General features: G+C 49.6%; 4 protein-coding genes across 4 annotated transcripts; all 4 read left to right on the forward strand.

Annotated features, from left to right (window-relative positions):
* Positions 1-82: 82 nt before the first annotated feature.
* LOC120657153 (nudix hydrolase 18, mitochondrial-like) lies at positions 83-1,371 on the forward strand. Its single transcript, XM_039935415.1, has 2 exons — positions 83-696; positions 818-1,371. The coding sequence occupies exons 1-2, from the start codon at positions 316-318 to the stop codon at positions 923-925; spliced, it is 489 nt and encodes a 162-aa protein (XP_039791349.1). The 5' UTR covers positions 83-315; the 3' UTR covers positions 926-1,371.
* Positions 1,372-4,994: 3,623 nt separating this feature from the next.
* On the forward strand, positions 4,995-6,372 carry LOC120657156 (probable peroxygenase 5). Its single transcript, XM_039935418.1, has 5 exons — positions 4,995-5,324; positions 5,502-5,587; positions 5,692-5,792; positions 5,903-6,028; positions 6,162-6,372. Exons 1-5 carry the CDS (start codon positions 5,117-5,119, stop codon positions 6,292-6,294), a joined length of 654 nt encoding a protein of 217 aa, XP_039791352.1. The 5' UTR covers positions 4,995-5,116; the 3' UTR covers positions 6,295-6,372.
* A 1,624-nt stretch (positions 6,373-7,996) lies between these two features.
* On the forward strand, positions 7,997-10,107 carry LOC120657155 (probable peroxygenase 5). The gene is made up of 6 exons (XM_039935417.1): positions 7,997-8,287; positions 8,415-8,522; positions 8,613-8,698; positions 9,205-9,299; positions 9,404-9,529; positions 9,633-10,107. The coding sequence occupies exons 1-6, from the start codon at positions 8,212-8,214 to the stop codon at positions 9,793-9,795; spliced, it is 654 nt and encodes a 217-aa protein (XP_039791351.1). The 5' UTR covers positions 7,997-8,211; the 3' UTR covers positions 9,796-10,107.
* Positions 10,108-10,790: 683 nt separating this feature from the next.
* Positions 10,791-11,913, forward strand: LOC120657154 (plasmodesmata-located protein 6-like). The gene has a single exon (XM_039935416.1). The coding sequence runs from the start codon at positions 10,866-10,868 to the stop codon at positions 11,667-11,669; it is 804 nt and encodes a 267-aa protein (XP_039791350.1). The 5' UTR covers positions 10,791-10,865; the 3' UTR covers positions 11,670-11,913.
* Positions 11,914-20,169: the final 8,256 nt, after the last annotated feature.

Below are 20,169 nucleotides of genomic sequence, written 5' to 3' on the forward strand. Positions count from 1 at the left end.
TATATGTTACTAGGAACAAAGCTTACTACCCTCTTACTACCTCCCACTGCGGGTGCCCAGTCTCCCTCTCGTCCATACTCCATGCCCAGGCATGTTACCCGGTTGTTCACTCGATCGGCTCCTACACACCAACACCTACAGCCTTCCATTGACTTGGCGCGCTATAAAATCCCGCGATCCCCAGCTCCATGGCCGCAAGCCAGAAGCTGAAGCAGCATCCACCCATCCTTCCCATCCTGCTCTCGAGCTCCAAGCCTCCGACCCGACGGCGCGCCTGCTCAGCTAGCCGGGGACGAACGCAACCGAGCAGCATCCATGGCCGTGTTGGTGGCGAGGCAGGGGCGCGAGCTGCAGCGCTACAGCCAGCGCACCGGCGGGCGCATCGTGGTGGGGTGCATCCCGTACCGCGTGCGGTGCGACGGCGAGCTGGAGGTGCTGGTGATCACGTCGCAGAAGGGGCACGGCATGATGTTCCCCAAGGGCGGGTGGGAGGAGGACGAGTCCATGGACGAGGCCGCCCGGCGCGAGGCCCTGGAGGAGGCCGGCGTCCTCGGCGACACCGAGCCGGTGCTCGGCTTCTGGCACTACAAGAGCCGCCGCTACGTCGACCAGACCTACGAGGGCTTCATGTTCCCGCTCCGCGTCGCCGACGAGCTCCACCAGTGGCCCGAGATGGCCTCCCGCAAGCGCACCTGGGTGAGTAGTTGAGACCACCATCCCAATTCCTTCGCTCGCGGCACGCGCTGCCCAATGCAAATCCCACCCCCCAGAACCAATGCAAGGACATGTCATCTGACCCCTCGATTGCATGGAACAGGCGACGGTGAACCAGGTGATGGACGGGTGCCCGCACCTGTGGATGCGGGAGGCGCTCGAGAAGCTCGTCGCCCGGCACGCCACGGCCGTGCTGCAGTCCGCTCTCTGATCAGGAGAGAAGACCACGCGGGCGGCCGGCGTGCTCCCGCAAGAAAGGACCGGCAGCACGAACCCACGCTAGCGCGCGCACACGTCGTCAAGGCTCTCCCGGTGCAGCGGCAGGCCGGCCGGCGCTCCGGCGCCCGGATTTGGTCGCCCTCACCGGAGAGACACGGCGGCGCGCCGCGCGGGTGGATGCTGGCGGCGCTTTCTTGACTCCTCCGGGGACGCGGAGCCGTCGTCGCGGCAGATTTTTTTTAAAAAACGTAGCGGGCGAATCATTGGACACGAAATGTAAACAACACCGAACACGACGCATCATAGCCGAACAGGCGAACAGCAGCGCGGAACGATCCACGATTATTTGGAGTCGGTAACAGAACAAAATGTAAATTAGTGCTAGTAACTTCGTATCTTGGTGCCAGAATTGAATGAAACAGCTGTTCAAGAGAAGAATTTCCACCCTTAATTACCCGCCGGTACACTAGTACTACTCAATTAAGTTGCTCAGAGACGGCGACACCTGAAGCTCCTAGTTAGTCCTCCGAATGCACGTGCTCTACAACTAGCAGCTTCGCTGCCTGGCTGGTGCCTGCCTACACCCGGGAGCGACTCCACCTGGATTGGTCACCTCTGGCTCTGAATCAGATTATCAGAAGAACACTCCCTGCGATTCGTTGGGTGATGATAGCCAGGTAGGATCCATCATCCAGGGCGAGAAGCCAAGCCGAGAACGAACCGTTCCAGGAACTGACCTGCCGATCCGGTCCCGGAGCAGCGACGGCTCCGGGTCCCCCAGGCCCCCCGACTCGGCGCGGCAGTGCCCATCACGCCGCTGCGCGCCAGGACGTCGCGCTCGCGGTTTTTCCCCGCCGTTAAGAACGGGACGGACGCGCAATGAGTAAACAAACCCCTCGCCGCGACGTGCCGACGGCGACCCCTGCACTGCCATCCACGGCCGCCGATGTTGCCGCTAACCCGCTATACCCCCTCCGTTTTTTTTTTGAGACTGACTTGACCCGGGGCGATGCAGATGTGAGCAGATTTGTCCGGGACGGTAAAAACTATGGCGACAGGTCGGCATCGCTGACGAAGCGGTCGCGGCCTTGTGGGGCAGATTTATCGGCGATGATTAGTCTGGAAGCCACCGGTTGAGGGCCACGTACGCCCGGGGCGCCCCCTTCGTCAAAGGCAGCAGCCGGGGTGAAGACGTGAGAGCCGTGAAACCAGTGACAAGTCATCTCCGGGAGGAGAGGGTCGGATAAAAAAAACCGGCCGTCCGCCGCGGAATTTTCGGCCCCGTCAGGACGCCACGCGAGTGAGACGGCGAGGAGCCGAGGGCGCCAGGGCGGGGACGGGACGGCGCCCGCGCGCCTCGGCTTGCTGCTCTCCTGGACGCGAGCTCTTGTTGGGTAGCCGGGGGGTAAGCGTTTGTTCTCGCGCGGCGGTGAATTTTGCGGCGAGCCGCGGTGAATTTTCCTGCACGGGAAGCGCTACTGATGGATACGCCAAGCGACAGGAACGGGACAGAAGCGTCGCGCCACCGCCAATGGTGAAAAGATTTTTCTTTTTTTCCGGTTTGGTAGTAGAGGGAGGCAACAGACCGCTGTGTTTAGTTTATTTTGGATTTTTAGATTTTTGGAAAGGAATCTTTCACATTTAAAGTATTAAATATAGATTAATCACAAAACTAATTATAGATCTAGTCTGTAAACTACGAGACGAATCTAATGAGTCTAATTAATTCATCATTAAAGCATATTTACTGTAGATTTACTGTAGAAATTTAGTGTCTACTCACGACCTAATTAGGCTCATTAAATTCGTCTCGCGATTTACAGTCCATTTGCGTAATGCGATTTATTTTTCAACTATATTTAATACACCATATAGATGATTTACAAAAATTTTGGATTTTGAGATTTTAGATCTAAACACGCACTTAGTGCAATGCCGTGAGGGTGGCCTCTGCCACATGTCAAATTGTTTAGCAGAGGTGATCCTCCGAGGTTTATCTTCCGTCTGCATCCCGGCAACCTCGCTTTCAGTTTCAGCATCTGCTTAGCATTGTTCGTCCTGGTTGTTCATCATAAGATGATGCGCAGATGTCTACTCCATCAGCTGGGCTATCAGATCGGTGTTCCTGCGCTGGCGGAGGCGCGGAGCTGCGAGTTAGTAGTACGAAACGTTCGCGAGGTCGCAGTCACCAAGTCAGCAAGCAATGTGCCCAAACACTTGAACGGGCTGGTTCAATCCGCAGCGGAGCGCCAGAAAGAAACCGTCGTCGTCGTCGTCGTCGGGTCCAGCGGAACGGAACGGGCCTGTTCAAGCCAAGGCAGCCGGGCCTCGGCGTGCGGATGGTTCCTCCGGCTAGCCGGGGTAGGGCCAGTTCGGGCGGTCCAGGTCCTAGTCTACAGGCCACTTGACATGTTCAAGTCCCGGAGAATCAACGCGAAGCTACAGGACAAGGGCAGGAGTAGGACGGCGTCCTCGGCGACGGCGGCGGCGGCGGCGCGGTTGGTGGCGCAAGGCACGTGCGACAGCGACGGGCTGCTGGAGGCCTGGAGTTGCTGGGCCTGCCTAGTGCCTGCTTGCTTTCATGCTTTGGGCTTGGAAATAGGGCTTGACCTGCGTGCGTGTTTATCGTGGGCCGGCTCGGGCCGCCCACAAGCACGTTCTAAGCTTTCATAAATACAAGCCGAGCAGGCTTGGGCCCGTGTACGCGCTGAAATACGACGAAGCAAACTGAGCGAGCGAGAGGAGTCGTCGTGTGTCTGTCTCTGTGTGCCCGCCTGCCAGTTCTCAGCCCGCACGCGAATAGTGGCCGCGTGCACACGAAATGTGTGCGCGGCAGGCAGGGCCGGCAGCCCCCTTCTTGCATTTGCCGGGACGCAAGAAACCGTCACCAAACCGTGGAAACTAAGCACCTATGTCTTCATTGCTGCTTTGCTGAGGAGGTTTGGGCTCTGGTGCACCATTGGACTCATAGGCTAATCAGTACACCCACGGCAGGGATGGAGGTTGAAGATTGGTGGAACACGTCTTTACAAACCTCAAGTGCTGAGAACAGAGCTCGGGTGGCAGCTCTACTAATTTATACTGTTTGGAACATATGGAATGAGAGGAACATGCGCATTTTTCAGGGCATTTCGCAGCCGGCGATTCGGATTTTAGGCCTCATCAAGGAAGAAATGGAGGTTCGGCAACAGGCGTGCGAGGGCCGATCGGCCAGTTAATCTTTTATGTATCCCTTTCTTAAAAGTTTGAGTTTTTCAATTATTTATGTAATCACAACTATTGTAAGAACTCGTTTTCTTCTTCTTATATGATCTAGCAGCACTCCTAGCCTTAACATTAGAAAAGAAAAAAAAATCGTGGAAGCGGCGGCACATGAACAAAACACAGCCATCTCAGCAACGACTATGTGGCCGGTGTGGTCGGAACAAAAGCCAACTTCTGGTTAGACCTGATCATCCGTCAGGTCGGGTTAGATTCGGATCGGGTCATTTAGCGTTTCAGGTTGAAAAACGTTGACCCACAACTAGCCCATGACATGGTTGGATCGGATTGGGTTAGCCCGCATTTTTATGTGTATTTTTGAGGTTGGATCGGATTTTTTTTTAAATTTCGAATCAAATATTACAGTTCGTACCCGACCCGTCAATTGATCGGGTTGGATCGGACTTTTTCAAACGGGTTGCATCGGTTTTATCGGATCGGGTGGCCCGTGATGAGGTCCGCTCCTAGCACCTCTTGCTGTACCTCGGCAATGCTTCTCCCTGTCCCGGAGCGCGCGGAGTGGCTGATCTTCTCCTCCACGTCCAACACTGACCAAGAGGCGGCAGCAGCAGCACGCAGCGGCACCCAAATTTTAGGCCAAATCATAGTTTTCCCTAGGCTGCATGCCTTACACGGAAAGATTTTTTCCTCTCTGAGATATACTCGTAGAAAAATACTCCTCCGAGTAATGAGAGGATATCCCATTCGGAAAAAAATAACCAGAGGATATCACGAATGCTGTTACTGCGGCGCCCAAGCCCGTCCTATAAATGCGGCGCGCGCCCTGAGCCCCTGACAAATCGGGTGCACGTGCACAGACACACACACCTCCGAGGAGAACGCGGCGTCAGGAGACGGGGACGGGAGGAACCAGCGGTCAGCGCGCGAGGCGACTCAGGCGAGGCCGAGCCGGAGCGGACGCATGGCTGCTCGACGACAGCCGCCGCCGGGAGCGGCCGCGCCGCTCCTGCTCCTCCTCCTGGCGGTGACCTTCGGTGCGTGCTACGCGGCGGCGGCCGGCGGCGCCGCCCCGGCCCCGGCGCCCGGCGGCATGACGGAGCTGCAGAAGCACGTGGCGTTCTTCGACCGCGACCACGATGGCATCGTCACCTTCGACGAGACGTACCAAGGTGAGGTTCTAGCTAGTCTCTCACCACGTTCCGTTCGCTCGTTTCGTGCTGTCTGCCACACGCCGTTCGTCGCGGCGCGACGCGGCGGCCTCCTAATTCCGGCGAGCCAGGCCGCGTGCTTGGCGTGTGCTGACGCGCGTCGTCTCTGTATGGATGTGGATGGTGGCGCGTATGCAGGTCTGCAGGACGTCGGGCTCGGAGCCGTCACGGCCAAGGCCAGCGCCGCGCTGATCAACGCCGCCATTGGCCCCAAGACCAGACCTGTACGTTCTAATAACTGCATCTGCTTCATCACTGCAGCACGCCAACATTACAGACGCTGCGTTGGTATTCTTCAGGATTTTGAGTCTGTTTCGAACGCGTGCAGGAAAACGCAAATTCGTCGTCGTCGCGCATGGACATCTACATCCAGAACATCCAGAAAGGGAAACACGGGAGCGACACGGGCGCCTACGACGCTCAAGGAAGGTCTGCAATCCGAACGGTTTATCTTTGATTGCTGGTCATTGCAATCTGCAACGTGTGATGTACTACTAGATGTTCTTGTTCTAACACTTCTAAAATGGCCCTGATTGCAGGTTCGTTCCTGCCAAGTTGGACGAGATGTTCGCCGAGCACGCCAAGACCACGCCCAACGCCATGACGAAGGACGAGCTGGACGCGATGGTCAAGGCCAACCGAGAGAGCAATGACATCAACGGATGGTAAGTTTCTAACCTAAATCTTGCTTTTTTTTAGAAAAAGGGTATGCACAGGCCGGCAGGTTCCGCTTCGTGTTCCCCGTCCTCACTGGCGCTGTTCTTGTCCTGTCGTGGCACCAATTTCGCGACGGCGCAGGGTTGCCGCCAAGGCGGAGTGGGGGATGCTGTACGAGCTCGCCAAGGACAAGGACGGGCTCCTGCAGAAGGACACCGTGAGGGCCGTCTACGACGGGTCCCTCTTCTACCAGCTGGCGGGGAAGAAGGGCTGATTCAGTTTCCATTTCGTTTCGTTTCAGCGAGAGTTAAGCATGGTTAATTTGGTTCCTGTGTAAGAAAAACCAGTCAGTAAGAAGTAACATTTCTCCAACACCAGGCATCGCAACAGTTTTTTATTTCTTTTTCTATCAGTCCGACAGTCGGTTCAACGTAGTGGCGCGGCATGTATTTTTTCTGTTTAATCTCGAGTCGGTTCCTGGCTTGTGGGCCGCAATCAGCCTGCCCAGCCAGCTACGCCCCGTTGAATCGGCCTGCCTAAAAAAACGACGCCGCGGGCTGCCTCCGTTGAATAGGGTCCTCCCCGTCCAAAACAAGACAGCGTATCAGTTGGAAAAAATTCGGAAACTCACACAATGCTCGTCCGATGGTTAGGGATTGGAGTGGAAATTTGGACCAGGCAAGCTGTGGTCTTGATTGGGAGTTTCCAAGTTTCCATAACTCTAGTTTCCACGGGTCCACTTCAATCCCTAACCATCGGATGAGCATCCTGTGATTTTGATTGGGAGTTTCCAAATTTCCACAGCCAAACCATATATGCCTGGCATTTAAAAATTTGTATACAAAAGGCTCTGAAAAAAAACTCGAGTTGGATCGAAATTTCTGGGTTCATCTACATCCTGACGCAGGCAGGACGGATCGATGTCTACTTTCGCCATCCACTGTGCCGTCGCCGCCGTTGGCAGCCACATCTAGCATTCTAGGCGCTTGCATGGCCGTCCTATCGCGGGAGAAATTTCCCCAAAATTTTAACCCACTTCCTCTGATTAAACAAAAGCGTCGCGGCGTCGCCCATCTGGTAATCAGACGAATCAGACGCGTAGTGCCTCGACCGAACTCACGCCGCACACGCACGCTCCGAGCTGGACGAGGTGGCCGAGGCGCTAGCTAAGAGCAGGGCCGGATTTACAAGGGGGGCAACCAAAAACTCCATTAAAATCAAATAAGAAGGATAAAAAGAAAAGTGGAATAGAAGAAATGTGTAGGGATGAAGAGAAGGAGGAACCAAGCCCCTTAGGTTTTAATTATGGATCCGCCACCGGCAGAGATGGCGAGACTACCAGAGAGATGCGGCATGTAAGGTTTGGAGCCAGTCAACCAAATCAGAGTTGCAGATGCTGCTGTAGCTGTGCAAGGGTTTACATGATTTGGTTGCCGTAAGGAAAAAATAATCAATAATAAGCATATAATCCTTTTTTTTATTTTTTTCTGAGTCGACGAGCAAGCGGTCATGCTTGTCTGCCACTTAACTGTAGTATGGCTAGTCAATAATGAGCATAACAGTTTTTATGTATATAAAGTTCCCCTTTTTTTGAATTGAGACTTGAAGAGTTGATCGCACGGATACTACCAGTGTACCCACCATATTCTCTATCATGTTTTTGTCTCGTCAGAATCGAAGTAAGACACGAACGAGATCAAATTACTATTATTACTCCCCTACATTTGCTCCAGGCAATTATTTTCTGCTCCCATTTGGTAAGTATTCCACGCGCAGGGTAAATATCTTCCTTTTTCCCAACCACTCACCGTATGCTCCAGTCCATTCGCCGAAGAAATTCCTACGAATTAGAATCGATGCTCCCCTGTCCAAAAAACGCCTAAAAAACAGACTTGTTGGACAGAGTGGCGTCGATCGATCGAAGTCATCGAACTGGTTCGCTGCCGGAGGGCGCGAGGCCGCCGCACGCCGCACGCCGCACGCTTCTGTTGTCCAGGAGTGCGGGTCTGGTCTTCAGTTACCCGCGGCTCCGGCCTGGCCTCCTGTATTTAAGCGGCGTGGGAGGCGCCACCGCACCAGTACAGTACCAGCTGCGCCGCGAAAGCCGAGCGGAACAAACTGCCAAAAGGGAAAGCGAACGGGAGAGCTGTCACAGCCCGCGGGGGGCAGCGTCGAGAGGGAATCGCCGGGGATGGGCGGCGCTCCGCGACGACCGGCGGCGACGGCGTACGTGCCTTCCGCGCTGCTCCTGCTCGCCGTGCTCTTTGGTGAGTCACTCTGCCTCCGGGCTCCGGCGCAGCGGTCGGATTTCGCCTTGCCCGTTCTGTTTTCTTTTTTTTACCTGCAACTTGTTCGCTGAACTTGTGGCGCGTTCCTGCCTCGGCGACGGCGAAGTTGGCCGGGCGGCGGCGCTCGGCGACTGCCCGACGGCGCTGCACAGGCACGCGGCGTTCTTCGACCGCGACGGCGACGGCGTCGTCACCCTATCGGAGACGTACGGCGGTATGCTCGTTGACCCTTGCCTGAATACGGATCCAGTCGAGCTGCTGTTCCCGTGATTCTCGCACTAAAGTCTGGTCGTTGCATTGGCAGCGTTCCGGGCTCTCGGATTTGGATTCGGCGTGTCCACCTTCAGCGCGGCCTTTATCAATGGCGCCCTCGGCAGCAAGTGCAGACCTGTAAGACACTCCCTGCTCCCCTCCCATTCTTTCTCCTGTATTCTGTGTGTGTGCTCAGCTACGAAAAATATAAAAGATAGTATTACGTTTTGTCCTTATAGTATTTCGCCGGGGTTTAAGGTCCCCAGGTTTAGCTGTTGACGTGCATAAAAGTCTTACTTTACTGAGAATGAAACGTAGATCATGCCCTTTTTATGCTAGCCTAGCAACTCCATCAAAGTTCAGTCGACACGAGAGCAGTATCACTGCAAATTAATCATGGAGTCTGACAAAGACGCCGGTTAAAACACCAAATGCCTCGAGATTCTTGTGTAAATTCCAGTTGCAGATTATGGCAGCAGACACAGCACACGCCTGTTGTTTGCTGGCTTAATGGAAATGATTAGCTAGCTGGCCTCCTACAACACTGCCTTTTATGTACTACTTTTGTTTCGTATACTATTATCAGTACTGTACTTCGCAATCAAAATATGAAAATGGCGTTAAAACGCGGAGCACAAATGCAGGAAAATGCAACGTCATCAAATTTGGACATCTACATAGAGAACATTCAGAAAGGAAAACATGGAAGTGATACTGGCTCGTATGACACTGAAGGAAGGTAAGCCACGGATTCGCTGACAGCCATTTCTGGTTCTGTTTATGAGCAATTGGTCGAACGATGATCCATCAGTAAGTAGGCTTGCTTACACTGCAATTCTGCAGGTTCGTTCCAGAGAAGTTCGAAGAGATATTCGCCAAGCACGCCAAGACCGTCCCTGACGCCCTGACATCGGACGAGGTCGACCAGCTGCTCCAAGCGAACAGACAGCCCGGGGACTACAAAGGATGGTAATTTCCCAGCACAAAATCAACAACAACTTTTGCCATTGCTCGTGCAGTCTCAGTCCTCCCCTCTATTTTATCGTTCTCCTGCTCTGTCCTTGCACAACAGGGCTGGCGCAGAAGCGGAGTGGAGGATCCTGTACAGCCTCGGCAAGGACAAGGACGGCCTGCTCCACAAGGACGTCGTGAGGAGCGTCTACGACGGGAGCCTCTTCCACAGGCTCGCGCCCAACTGGAGTTCTCCGGACAAGGAGAAGCAGCTGGAATGCTGAGCCGGGAGGAGAGGAGCATGCCGTCTGCGTTCTCTCGCGTTACCTGTCGGTACAAGCAAGAGTCCGGTTAAGATAAGGGCTGGGGACTCTGAATACGCTGTCAAGCAACATGTAGTAGCGGTGTGAACGGGTGTGAACACTCTGTTGCAGATTGAAAGGAAGTGTGGACAGAATCTGCTGATAGGACGACGGATGGTTACGTGTGGTCTGTCTGTATCTTGTGACGAGTACGATGGTTGTGTTTCTGTACATGCAAGTTGGCTGACAGTGGATTTGCATACAGTAGTACTTGGCGTTTCTTGCCCGTGAGGCCTTGACCCTTGTCGCTGTCTTTGTTGCGATCAGAGTATCGAACCCGTCTAGTTCGCTGGAACTGGAAGCCAGATAGGTTTGTATTCTGCAGCATTATCTTGCCTGTCTGTCTGCTGAGGGATCTTCCCATCTGCTGTAGATCGTCGGTACTGTTCGTAATCGTCTGTGATCCTGTGCTGTTAACTGATGGCGTTTGTTGGTATTAGCTGGCTAATCGCATGTATCAAGACAATGTTAGGTACTAATGATGGCACCAAGCTGGGCTTCTACACAGGGTAGTTGTTTAATCTGCGTGGCTGGCGGGTTCTCTTCTATCGATGCCGCTGATCACTACTGACAACAAAAAGGGAAAAAAGTTTCTGGCAGTTCAATTTTCAAAATTGATTGGTGAAATGGTTTTTTGAGAGGAACCTGTTTTGCTGAAAGTACCAGTTGTCCAGTTCATCATTTGAGCAGACGGAACTGAACAAGGAGAAACGAAATCACAGGTACGGGGGCCTGTCAGGCTGTCACGCACCATACACCAACACCAAACACAGGTACTGCAAACTTGGGCCATAATAAGTGTGTGTAACTTCTTGGCCTAGCCCACGCAGGCCTTTTCCTTCCGTCAGCCCCATTGAGCAGCCCACTAAGCCCAACCCACGACTCTTCCTCCATTCCACGAACGTGCACTCGGCACGCTTCTTTCTAAAACCCGCAGAGTTCATCCGAATCCTGAACGAGAGCGCAAGCCAAGCAGGCCAACAAAGCAAAGCATGGCCACGCGCGTCGCGGCAGCAACGCTCCTCCCCGTCCTCTCGCTGCTGCTCCTGCTGCGCACGGGTTCCTGCTCCGACGACTACTCGGCGTTCGTGTACGCCGGGTGCTCGCAGGGGCGCTACGCCGCCGATTCCCAGTACGCATCGGCGGTGGACTCCGTGCTCACCTCGGTCGCCAACAGCGCGCCCTACGCCCCCTACGCCAACTTCACCGCGCCGTCCGACTCCTCCCTGGTCGGCCTCTACCAGTGCCGCTCCGACCTCCCGGCCTCCGTCTGCACCGGCTGCGTCCGCTCCGCCATCTCCAGGCTCTCCTCGCTCTGCGCCTGGTCCGCCGGCGGCGCGGTACAGCTGCGCGCCTGCTTCGTGCGCTACGGCAACGACTCGTTCCTGGGGAAGCAGGACACGACCGTGCTCTTCAAGAAGTGCGGCGGCACGCCCGGGGACTCCGGCGGGGTGGCCATGCGGGACTCGGCGCTCGGCGCGCTCGTGGCCGCGGCGGCGCCGGAGGGTGGAGGGTACCGCGCCGGGGGCTCGGGCGCCGTGCAGGCCATGTCGCAGTGCGTGGGGGACCTCGCAGCCAAGGCGTGCTCCGACTGCGTCTCGGCCGCGACCGCACAGCTCAAGGCCGGGTGCGGCTACGCCACGGCGGGCGAGGTGTACCTCGGCAAGTGCTACGCGCGCTTCTGGGCCAACGGCGGCGGAGGATTCAGCAGCCCCGCCGGGCGGCATGGATTCCAAGCGGTCGCCACCGGTTTCTTCGTTTCTTTGGCCTATGTCGTCTCACTTGCCACATACTAGGTTTAGTTCACTAGTTGCATCATGATGTTGAAGACTTGAGTAGTCGCCATGCTGTGTGTTCATCATCTTGTATGATTATTGTGCAGGACGTACGGTTTTTGTTCTTGTGCTTAAGGTAAGGTGAGGTTCATGTAGCTTAACTGGGTTTGTCAAGTCTGTAACTGTAAAGTTCTTACGTTGTAAGCATGTACTAGTAACAATATGTGCTGAATCCCAAATACATAGGTTTTCGTTACAATTTGCCATCTTCAGTGTGAACATTAATTATCAGTTGTGTTCTATGTCCATGCCATTCTGTCAATAAGTGGCTAGCCTCTTAGCTAGGCAGCTCCTGCAAATAAACATCGTCCGTGCAGATTACATTAGAATTTGCAGCGACTTTGGCTATCCATGGGCCATGGCTCCATGCTTACCAACGCAAGAAGTTTGGCAAGAGCATGCATGCTCCCAGTACTTAGATAGGATCCTTCATAGTAGATTGTCAATGATGTGGTTGGGCGACACCATGAGGCGCCAAAAATCATCTTTGCAGTCATGAACCATTGAACCCTACCAAATGCAGAGTCTGAAAACATTCAGATACAATTAGTAACATGAGTAAACTTTGCATTGTGACTGCCCCCACAAAACCATAATATTTCTGTACAAAATTTCTGTAGTTAGTGAAAAGCTTAGGCGCAGCAGTTTATAATATAATGACCTGTATGCCAATAATTTGAGTGGCTGCAAGGCCATACTGATCCTGGTCTAAACGACTCATCATGCATGCTGTGTTCAAAGGCACTATGTGACAGCCGGAGGCGCGAGTGATGAAAAGAGCTTTAGTTTTGCCTGCCTTTATCTTTGCTCCGAGCTTTTGATGTGGACTCGCTTTACTTGTTGGTGTCACTAGGTCCAGCTGAGCTTTTAGTATATCTGAGAGTGGATTCAAATGATTCTGCTTCTGCGTGATTAGGATTTGAAATGAAGGGATATCTCTCTGGTCCGTCGTACGACATCAGCGTGTTGTGCTTTCTTTTTGTAAGCTTTAGGGGGTAGCATCGAACCCTCTTTCGCTAGTTGCTAAGCTTGATGCTACTTTGGAAAAAGTTAGCGCTAATGGTACCATATGTAATCAGTTTAAGCCCCATATTGCTCTCTCATATATAGTCTCATTCCCTGTTTGAATTTGGAAATTTGAAGTGAGCACTATGGAAGAGGTACTCTCTAAAATGGGGGATGACATAACTACTGGAAAAACGCACATTCGTCCGCGGCCGTTAGTACCGGTCACGACTTTGGCCGGTACTAACGTGCAAATTTAGTACCGGGCCAAAGAAACAGTGGTCCTGGGAGCCTATTATTACCGGCTGGTGGCTCCAGTCGGTACTAAAGTCCGCCACCGACAGGCTCTGACATCCACCACCGACAGGCTAGTGACAGTTTAGTACCGGCTGGAGCCACCAGCCGGTACTAAATGTGGCGCGTTAGTACCAGCTGGAGCTACCAGCCGGAACTAATGCGCCCACTATAAATTGGCACCTTTCTTCCTCTCCGAGCCCGAGCCAGTGCTATTTCACCAGAGAAGCTCGAGCTCGGGGTTGTTCTTCCCCTTAGAGTTGCCGCCATTTGTTCTAGTTTTAGTGAGTGTTCTAGTCATCCAAGTGCGCCAAAGGTTTGCAATTTCATCCTCTCTTCATTGATAGTCTTTATTCTTCGTTTTATACTCCATAGTTAGAGGATGAGCATGATTTCTTTTATTTATACAATGATTTGAGATATATAGAACCGATGACTTGAATGTGGGAGTAGGTTTATTGGCTAGGTTGAATATGAAAATTTTATAGACATATTTTTCAATCATTTTCTATATATTAGAAATGACTGTAGCCCATTTTTTACTTTTAGATTCAGATGAGCATGTGGATAGTAGAAATTTTTAGAATGAGTGTAGACAAAACATGTGATTGTAGTAGATATGACCATAATGTGGATAGTTAATTTTTTTATAATGAACTAATGAAAGAATTATAATATATATTTTTTTTATTATGAATTGATTATTTTGACACTCTAGTGATGTATTTATTCAGGCTCACATTGAAACTATCTAGAAGCTAAAAAAATCTTTATTTCGAAACAAGTATACGTCGTTAATCTCCATCCAATAGTGATGACACTACCTTTTGGGGAAACACTATGCGCTATATGGACGTCGCGAATCGGTTGGTCGCATCACCAGCACTTCCGATTGATACGAAGACAGCATTTGACGCAGTCAGCGTGGCCGTTGTTGCACTGAGAGCATATCAACGAGCACGCTGCCTGTGCCTAGTGATGTGTTCCTATTAACCGGAAATGTTGGTGCTACGATTGGCCGATTGGTGACATCCTTGTACCGCACCGTGTCCCCCCGAAAGTCATTGTCATCACCGTAGGGTCGAGGTTACCGACATATATATTTTCTGAAATAAAGTTTTTTTCCTTCTAGATGGTTTCTGGATATTGAAAAGAGTGTTCTCCTGGAACTGAAGGGTGTCAAAATAATTAGGAGTCATCATCCTCTCTTGTTTGATGATATTTATTATTTGTTTCATGCTCTGTAGTTTGAAATATTTGTGATTTTTAGAAATATATAGAATGAGCACGATTTCTTTGATTTATGCATGGATTTGAGATGTATAGAATCCATTACTTGAATTTGGAGAAGGTGTATTGGATAGTTTCAATGTGGATAATTTATAGGGATTTTTTTAATTTTTTTTCAAGTGGCATGGTTAATTAGTTTGGTATTTGTTATGTATTTAGTTGCATTATTTTGGCACTCTAATGATGTATTTATTCGGGCTCATATGGAAACCATCGAAAAGTTTAAAAAATATATGTTTCGGATCATGAATATGTCGTTAACCTTGATCCTTGATCCTGTAGTGAAAACACTGCTATTCGGGGCTAGCATCGATATCCACGATACGGTGCGGTATATATGAGGACGCGATGAAGGAGTACGGTCTTGGTCTCAATTATGAAATCCACACCTTTTGAGCCAGTTAAGAATGAAATTATCCGGACCAAGGCCGTACTCCTTCATCTGGTCCTATTGTACCGCACTGTGTCGTGGATGTCAATAGTAGCCCCGAATGTCAGTGTTATCACTGCAGGGTCAACATTGACGACATAGACATGTTTCGAAACAAATATTTTTTCTTCTCGATAGTTTTAGAGAAAGTGAGCCTGAAATAAAGCCGCGAACATTGATTGCGCATCCCTTATGGCGTGTAACGACGTGTTCGCGTTGAACTGAAGAGTGTCAAAATAATTATAGTTTAGAATTTATGTTTTCATTTTAATTCTAATAATTTGTTCATATTTTTTTCAATTTTTTTCAAGTGGCATGGTTAATTAGTTTGGTATTTGCTATGCATTTAGTTGCATTATTTTGTCACTCTAATGATGTATTTATTGGGGTTCATATTGAAACCATCGAGAAGTTTAAAAAATGTATGTTTCGGATCATGAATATGTTGTTAACCTTGATCCTTCGGTGAAAACTCTGCTATTTGGGGCTAGCATCTATATCCACGATGCGGTGCGGTATATATGAGGATGCGATGAAGGAGTACGGTCTTGGTCCCAATAATGAAATCCTTCATCGGGTCCTATTGTACTGCACTGTGTCGTGGATGTCAATACTAGCCCCGAATGTCAGTGTCATCACCGCAGGGTCATGGTTAACGACATAGACATATTTCGAAACAAATATTTTTTCTTCTCGATGGTTTTAGAGAAAGTGAGCCTGAAACAAAGCCGCGAACATTGATTGCGCATCCCTTATGGCGTAGAACGACGTGTTCGCATTGATCTGAAGAGTGTCAAAATAAGTATGGTTTATAATTTATGTTTTTATTTTAATTCTAATAATTTGTTCAGATTTTTATATTTATTTGATTAGTTTACTGAAATTAGTTTTGTTTCTTAATGAGACATATAATTGACATGTTATTAATATTACTTATTAGAAATGCCTTTGCAACATGATGCCTTTGAGCGCCGAGCTGCGGCTCAGGCGGCGGTACGCAATCAATTGGAGCGCACCGGTCATTCGCTTGAGTTCCACCCTGTAGAGCGTGTTGGTCTTGTTAGCGGTCGTATTCGTCGTTTGATTAAGAAAGCTTTTTATATATTCTCCCTTGGCAAAGAAAGCCGTAAATTTTGTCGTGAATTTAATGTCGAGTTGCATGGTACTGATGATGATCGTGAGTTGATGGCTCTATATAATGCAAGACATGAAGAGTCGGGGCTGGCGGAATATGACCGTTCCATGTCAAGACTTCGCGAGGCAGTTCACGAGGCATTGGTCCAAAGATCTCATGATGAGTAGTTTGTATTAGATAGCTAGCATGTAGTGTAATGTATATATTAATTTGGACTTCTATTTATCATGTTCTATAATTTAAGCATGTAGTGTAATGTATCTATTAATTTGGACTTCTATTAATTTTGTATTTCAATGTTAAATTCGCAAAAATGGTTTTTGTATTTCATTATATTATGTGCCAATTTAAATGATATGAATACAAGTAAAATAATATTGTTACTTAATTCAAAATTGTAGATCGATGGACCGACAATGGATGTATGGAGACCGGTGCACCATGGCGTGGATTAATGGTCTAAAGTCTTTTCTCGATGCGGCGGAGGCCACAAGTCATCGAAAGGTTTTATGTGTTGTCCGTGCCACGTTTGCCAAAATAAAAAGGAATACTCTAAGAGGAGCACTCTACACGCCCACATTTATGAAAAGGGTTTCATGGATAACTATACTCTTTGGACCAAGCACGGTGAACCTGGAGTTGTGATGCAAGATGGTGAAGGAGATGATGATCACAATATTGCAGACTGGGCTCATCTATATGAAGCGGGAGACTTTGAAGATGAACCCATGGACGATGCTGAAGAAATAGACGAGGCTGGAGAAAATGCAGCAGAAGACCAACCACCTGATGAATTAGGTCAGGTTCTAGTGGATTCACAAAGAGACTGTGAAACTTTAAAGGAGTCAAAGAAGTTTGAGAAGATGTTGGAGGATCACAAAAAAATATTGTATCCAGATTGCAAGCAGGGGCTTAAAAAGTTGGGTACCACACTTGAAATGCTGCAGTGGAAGGCAACTAATGGTGTCACCGATAAGGGATTTGAGGAGCTATTTGGAATCGTAAAGAACATGCTTCCAGAGGGAAATGAACTGCCCTCTACAACATATGAAGCAAAGAAGGTTGTTTGCCCTCTTGGATTGGAGGTACAGAAAATTTACGCATGTCCTAACGATTGTATTCTCTATCGAGGCGAAGAATATGAGAAACTGGATGCTTGTCCTGTCTTGATGCAAAATGGTACAAGATCAGGCAAAATGATCCTGGTGAGGTCGACGGGGAGCCCGTCAAGAAAAAAGTTCCCGCTAAGGTGATGTGGTATTTCCCAGTAATACCACGTTTGAAGAATTTTTTCAGAAATAAATCCAATGCTAAATTGATGCGGTGGCACAAAGAAGAGCGTAAGCAAGATCAGATGCTGAGACACCCTGCGGATGGGTCCCAGTGGAGAAACGTGGATAGAGATTTCCTAGATTTTGATAACGACCCAATGAACATAAGTTTCGGTTTAAGTACGGACGGAATGAATCCATTCGGCGAGTGGAGCAGCAGTCACAGTACATGGCATGTGACCCTCTGTATGTTCAATCTTCCTTCTTGGCTATGCATGAAGCAGAAGTACATGATGATGCCGGTGCTTATCCAAGGCCCAAAACAACTGGGCAATGATACTGACGTGTACCTAAGACCGTTGGTTGATGAACTTTTGCTGCTGTGGAAGGAGAAAGGTGTACATGTTTGGGACGAGTATAAATAGGAGAATTTTGACCTGCGAGCATTGCTTTTTGTTACCATCAACGATTGGCCTGTACTTAGCAATCTGTCCGGACAGTCGAATAAGGGATACCAGGCATGCACTCATTGTCTAGAAGAAACCGACAGCTTGTATCTAAAAAATTGTAGAAAGGTCGTGTACATGGGTCATCGTCGATTCCTTCCCCTCAACCAACCCTTAAGAAGAAAAGGAAAACATTTCAAAGGGGAACCAGAAACTCGTGCTAAGCCTATATTCCGAAATGGGAAGCGTGTTTTCTCGATGGTGAAAGATCTCTGTGTCGTGTTTGGAAAGGGCCGTGGAAGCAAACAAGTTCCGAATGATGAAAACGGCCATGCCCCAAAGTGGAATAAAAAGTCTATACTATGGGAGCTCCCATATTGGGATGTCCTAGAGGTCCGCAACGCAATCAATGTGATGCACTTGACGAAGAATCTTTGCGTGAACCTGCTAGGATTCCTTGGTACGTATGTGCAGTCAAAAGATACACTAGAAGCAAGACGTGATTTGAAAGAAACAAAACAACGAGAAGACCTACGTCCTGAGAAGAGAGAAAATGGACAGCACTACTTACGTCCTGCTAGCTACACTCTCAGCAAATAGGAGAAGAAAAACATGTTTGATTGCTTGAACAGTATGAAGGTACCGTCCGGTTACTCCTTGAATATGCAGGGAAGAATTAATATGAAAGAGAAAAATTTCACAAACCTAAAGTCTCATGATTACCACGTTTTGATGACCCAATTGCTTCCAGTCGCGTTGAGGGGTATTCTACCAGAAAATGTAAGATTAGCAGTGGTGAAGCTATGTGCCTTTCTTAATGAAATTTCGCAGAAGGCAATCTTAGCCAAGGTACTAAAGAGCTACGTGAAAATTTTCCCGCCAGATGGGGCAGGTTAGTACCGGGCGATGCCCTTGACCGATACTAAATTTTTAATCATTTATTGAATTTATTGCACATAAAACATATTTAAACGAATTGAAATTTGAAATTTAGTGTCAATACTTTGAATTTAGTGCAAAGACTAATACTATTAGGATTAACGTATGTTTAACAATAATAATATAATTTTGCATGGTGAAAATAGTACATATATCTATTTTAATCGTTTATTAAATTTTATTGCACATAAACCATATTATGAAGAATTACAAAATAATTACAAAACAATTACAAAAGTGGAAAAGACAGAATCATTTTGGGAGTTTAGTACCGGGCCATGGTTGTAGCCGGTACTAAACTGCCGCCCAAAATTTTCCCGCCTGTTGGGGACGTTTAGTATCGGCTGGTGCCACGGCCCGGTACTAAACGGGTCAGTTTAGTACCGGCTGGTGCCACCAGCCGGTTCTAAACGTCGCAGTAGACAGTTTAGTACCGGGCGCAGCCATGACCCGGTACTAAACTGCCTCTTCTATATAACCGGGGGGCACACTATTATCACTTCATTGCATCCTGACGGTGAACCAAAGTCTCCGAAGGGTGTGAAGACGACGGTGGTGAATCAATGTGGATGTTATGTCAGGGACCACATTCCCATTAGCTTCAAGCTATGGAAGAAAAGTAAAGCCACAGATATCGATGCTGACGTCGTTCCCGAGACCGAGAAAGAAATGTTATGGGCAGATGTCAAACGGCACTTCACCTTTCCGGAGGACAAAGAACAATTGTTTAAGGATTGGGTCATGAAGAAGATGGCTATTGCTTTTTAGTCATTCAAGAAAAAATTGAACAAAGATTATGTTAAAAAGGGACTCACGCCGGACTTCGAGAAAAACTTCAAGAATCAACGTCCTTATTGGGAGGCATTCATGCAGTACAAGTCGTCCGAGGATAGCAAGAAGAAGACAGCCCAAGCCAAGGAGAATGCGAGCAAAAAGAAGCACTTCCATCATCTTGGGCAAGGAGGATATGCGTCAGCGATTCCGAAATGGCAGAAGATGGAAGATGATCTCGTTGCCAGAGGAATCGTACCGGCGACTTTCAACTGGCCGTTGCGAGCAAAACATTACTTCTACGCTCATGGAGGCTCATTGAATATGGAAGATGGGTCGTTCGTCACTAGCGATGCCATAAGGGAAGCGGCCGACAGGCTCGATGTGGCACTAAAAGCCGTGTCCGAAGGCAGCTTCAAGTCAGACAGAGAGAAAGATGAGCTGACGTACGCTCTTGGCACACCAGAACACACAGGACGTGTGCGAGGCATGGGCGTAGTTCTATGGAAGCATGGCTTCAGTGGCGACATAGAGATGTATCGAAGCCGACAGAGAAGAAAGGCTGAAGTAGCAGAGAAGGTGCGTGCCCTAGAAGAACGGGTTGCTTCGATCGAAGGTGCACTTATAGCTAGCCAACAGCAGCCACCAGAAGCCAGATCAACAGCTCAGCTGGAGACTAGCCCCGTCGGCTCGCAGCGTCATAGCAGCGTCGCTTCAACGGAACACCCAGCCACAGATCGAGAGGAAACGGTTATGGAACATTACCCCATGGACGACATCGCCGTGAGGACCCCCTGTGAGCTTCTATTTCCGCTAAGGAAAAAACTGAAAGTAGTCGCTCACGGGGTTGCTGAAGTCCCTGTTCAAGGCGGGACAATCC

This window comes from Panicum virgatum, chromosome 1N (genome assembly GCF_016808335.1).
Source record: "Panicum virgatum strain AP13 chromosome 1N, P.virgatum_v5, whole genome shotgun sequence".
Classification (NCBI taxonomy): domain Eukaryota; kingdom Viridiplantae; phylum Streptophyta; class Magnoliopsida; order Poales; family Poaceae; genus Panicum; species Panicum virgatum.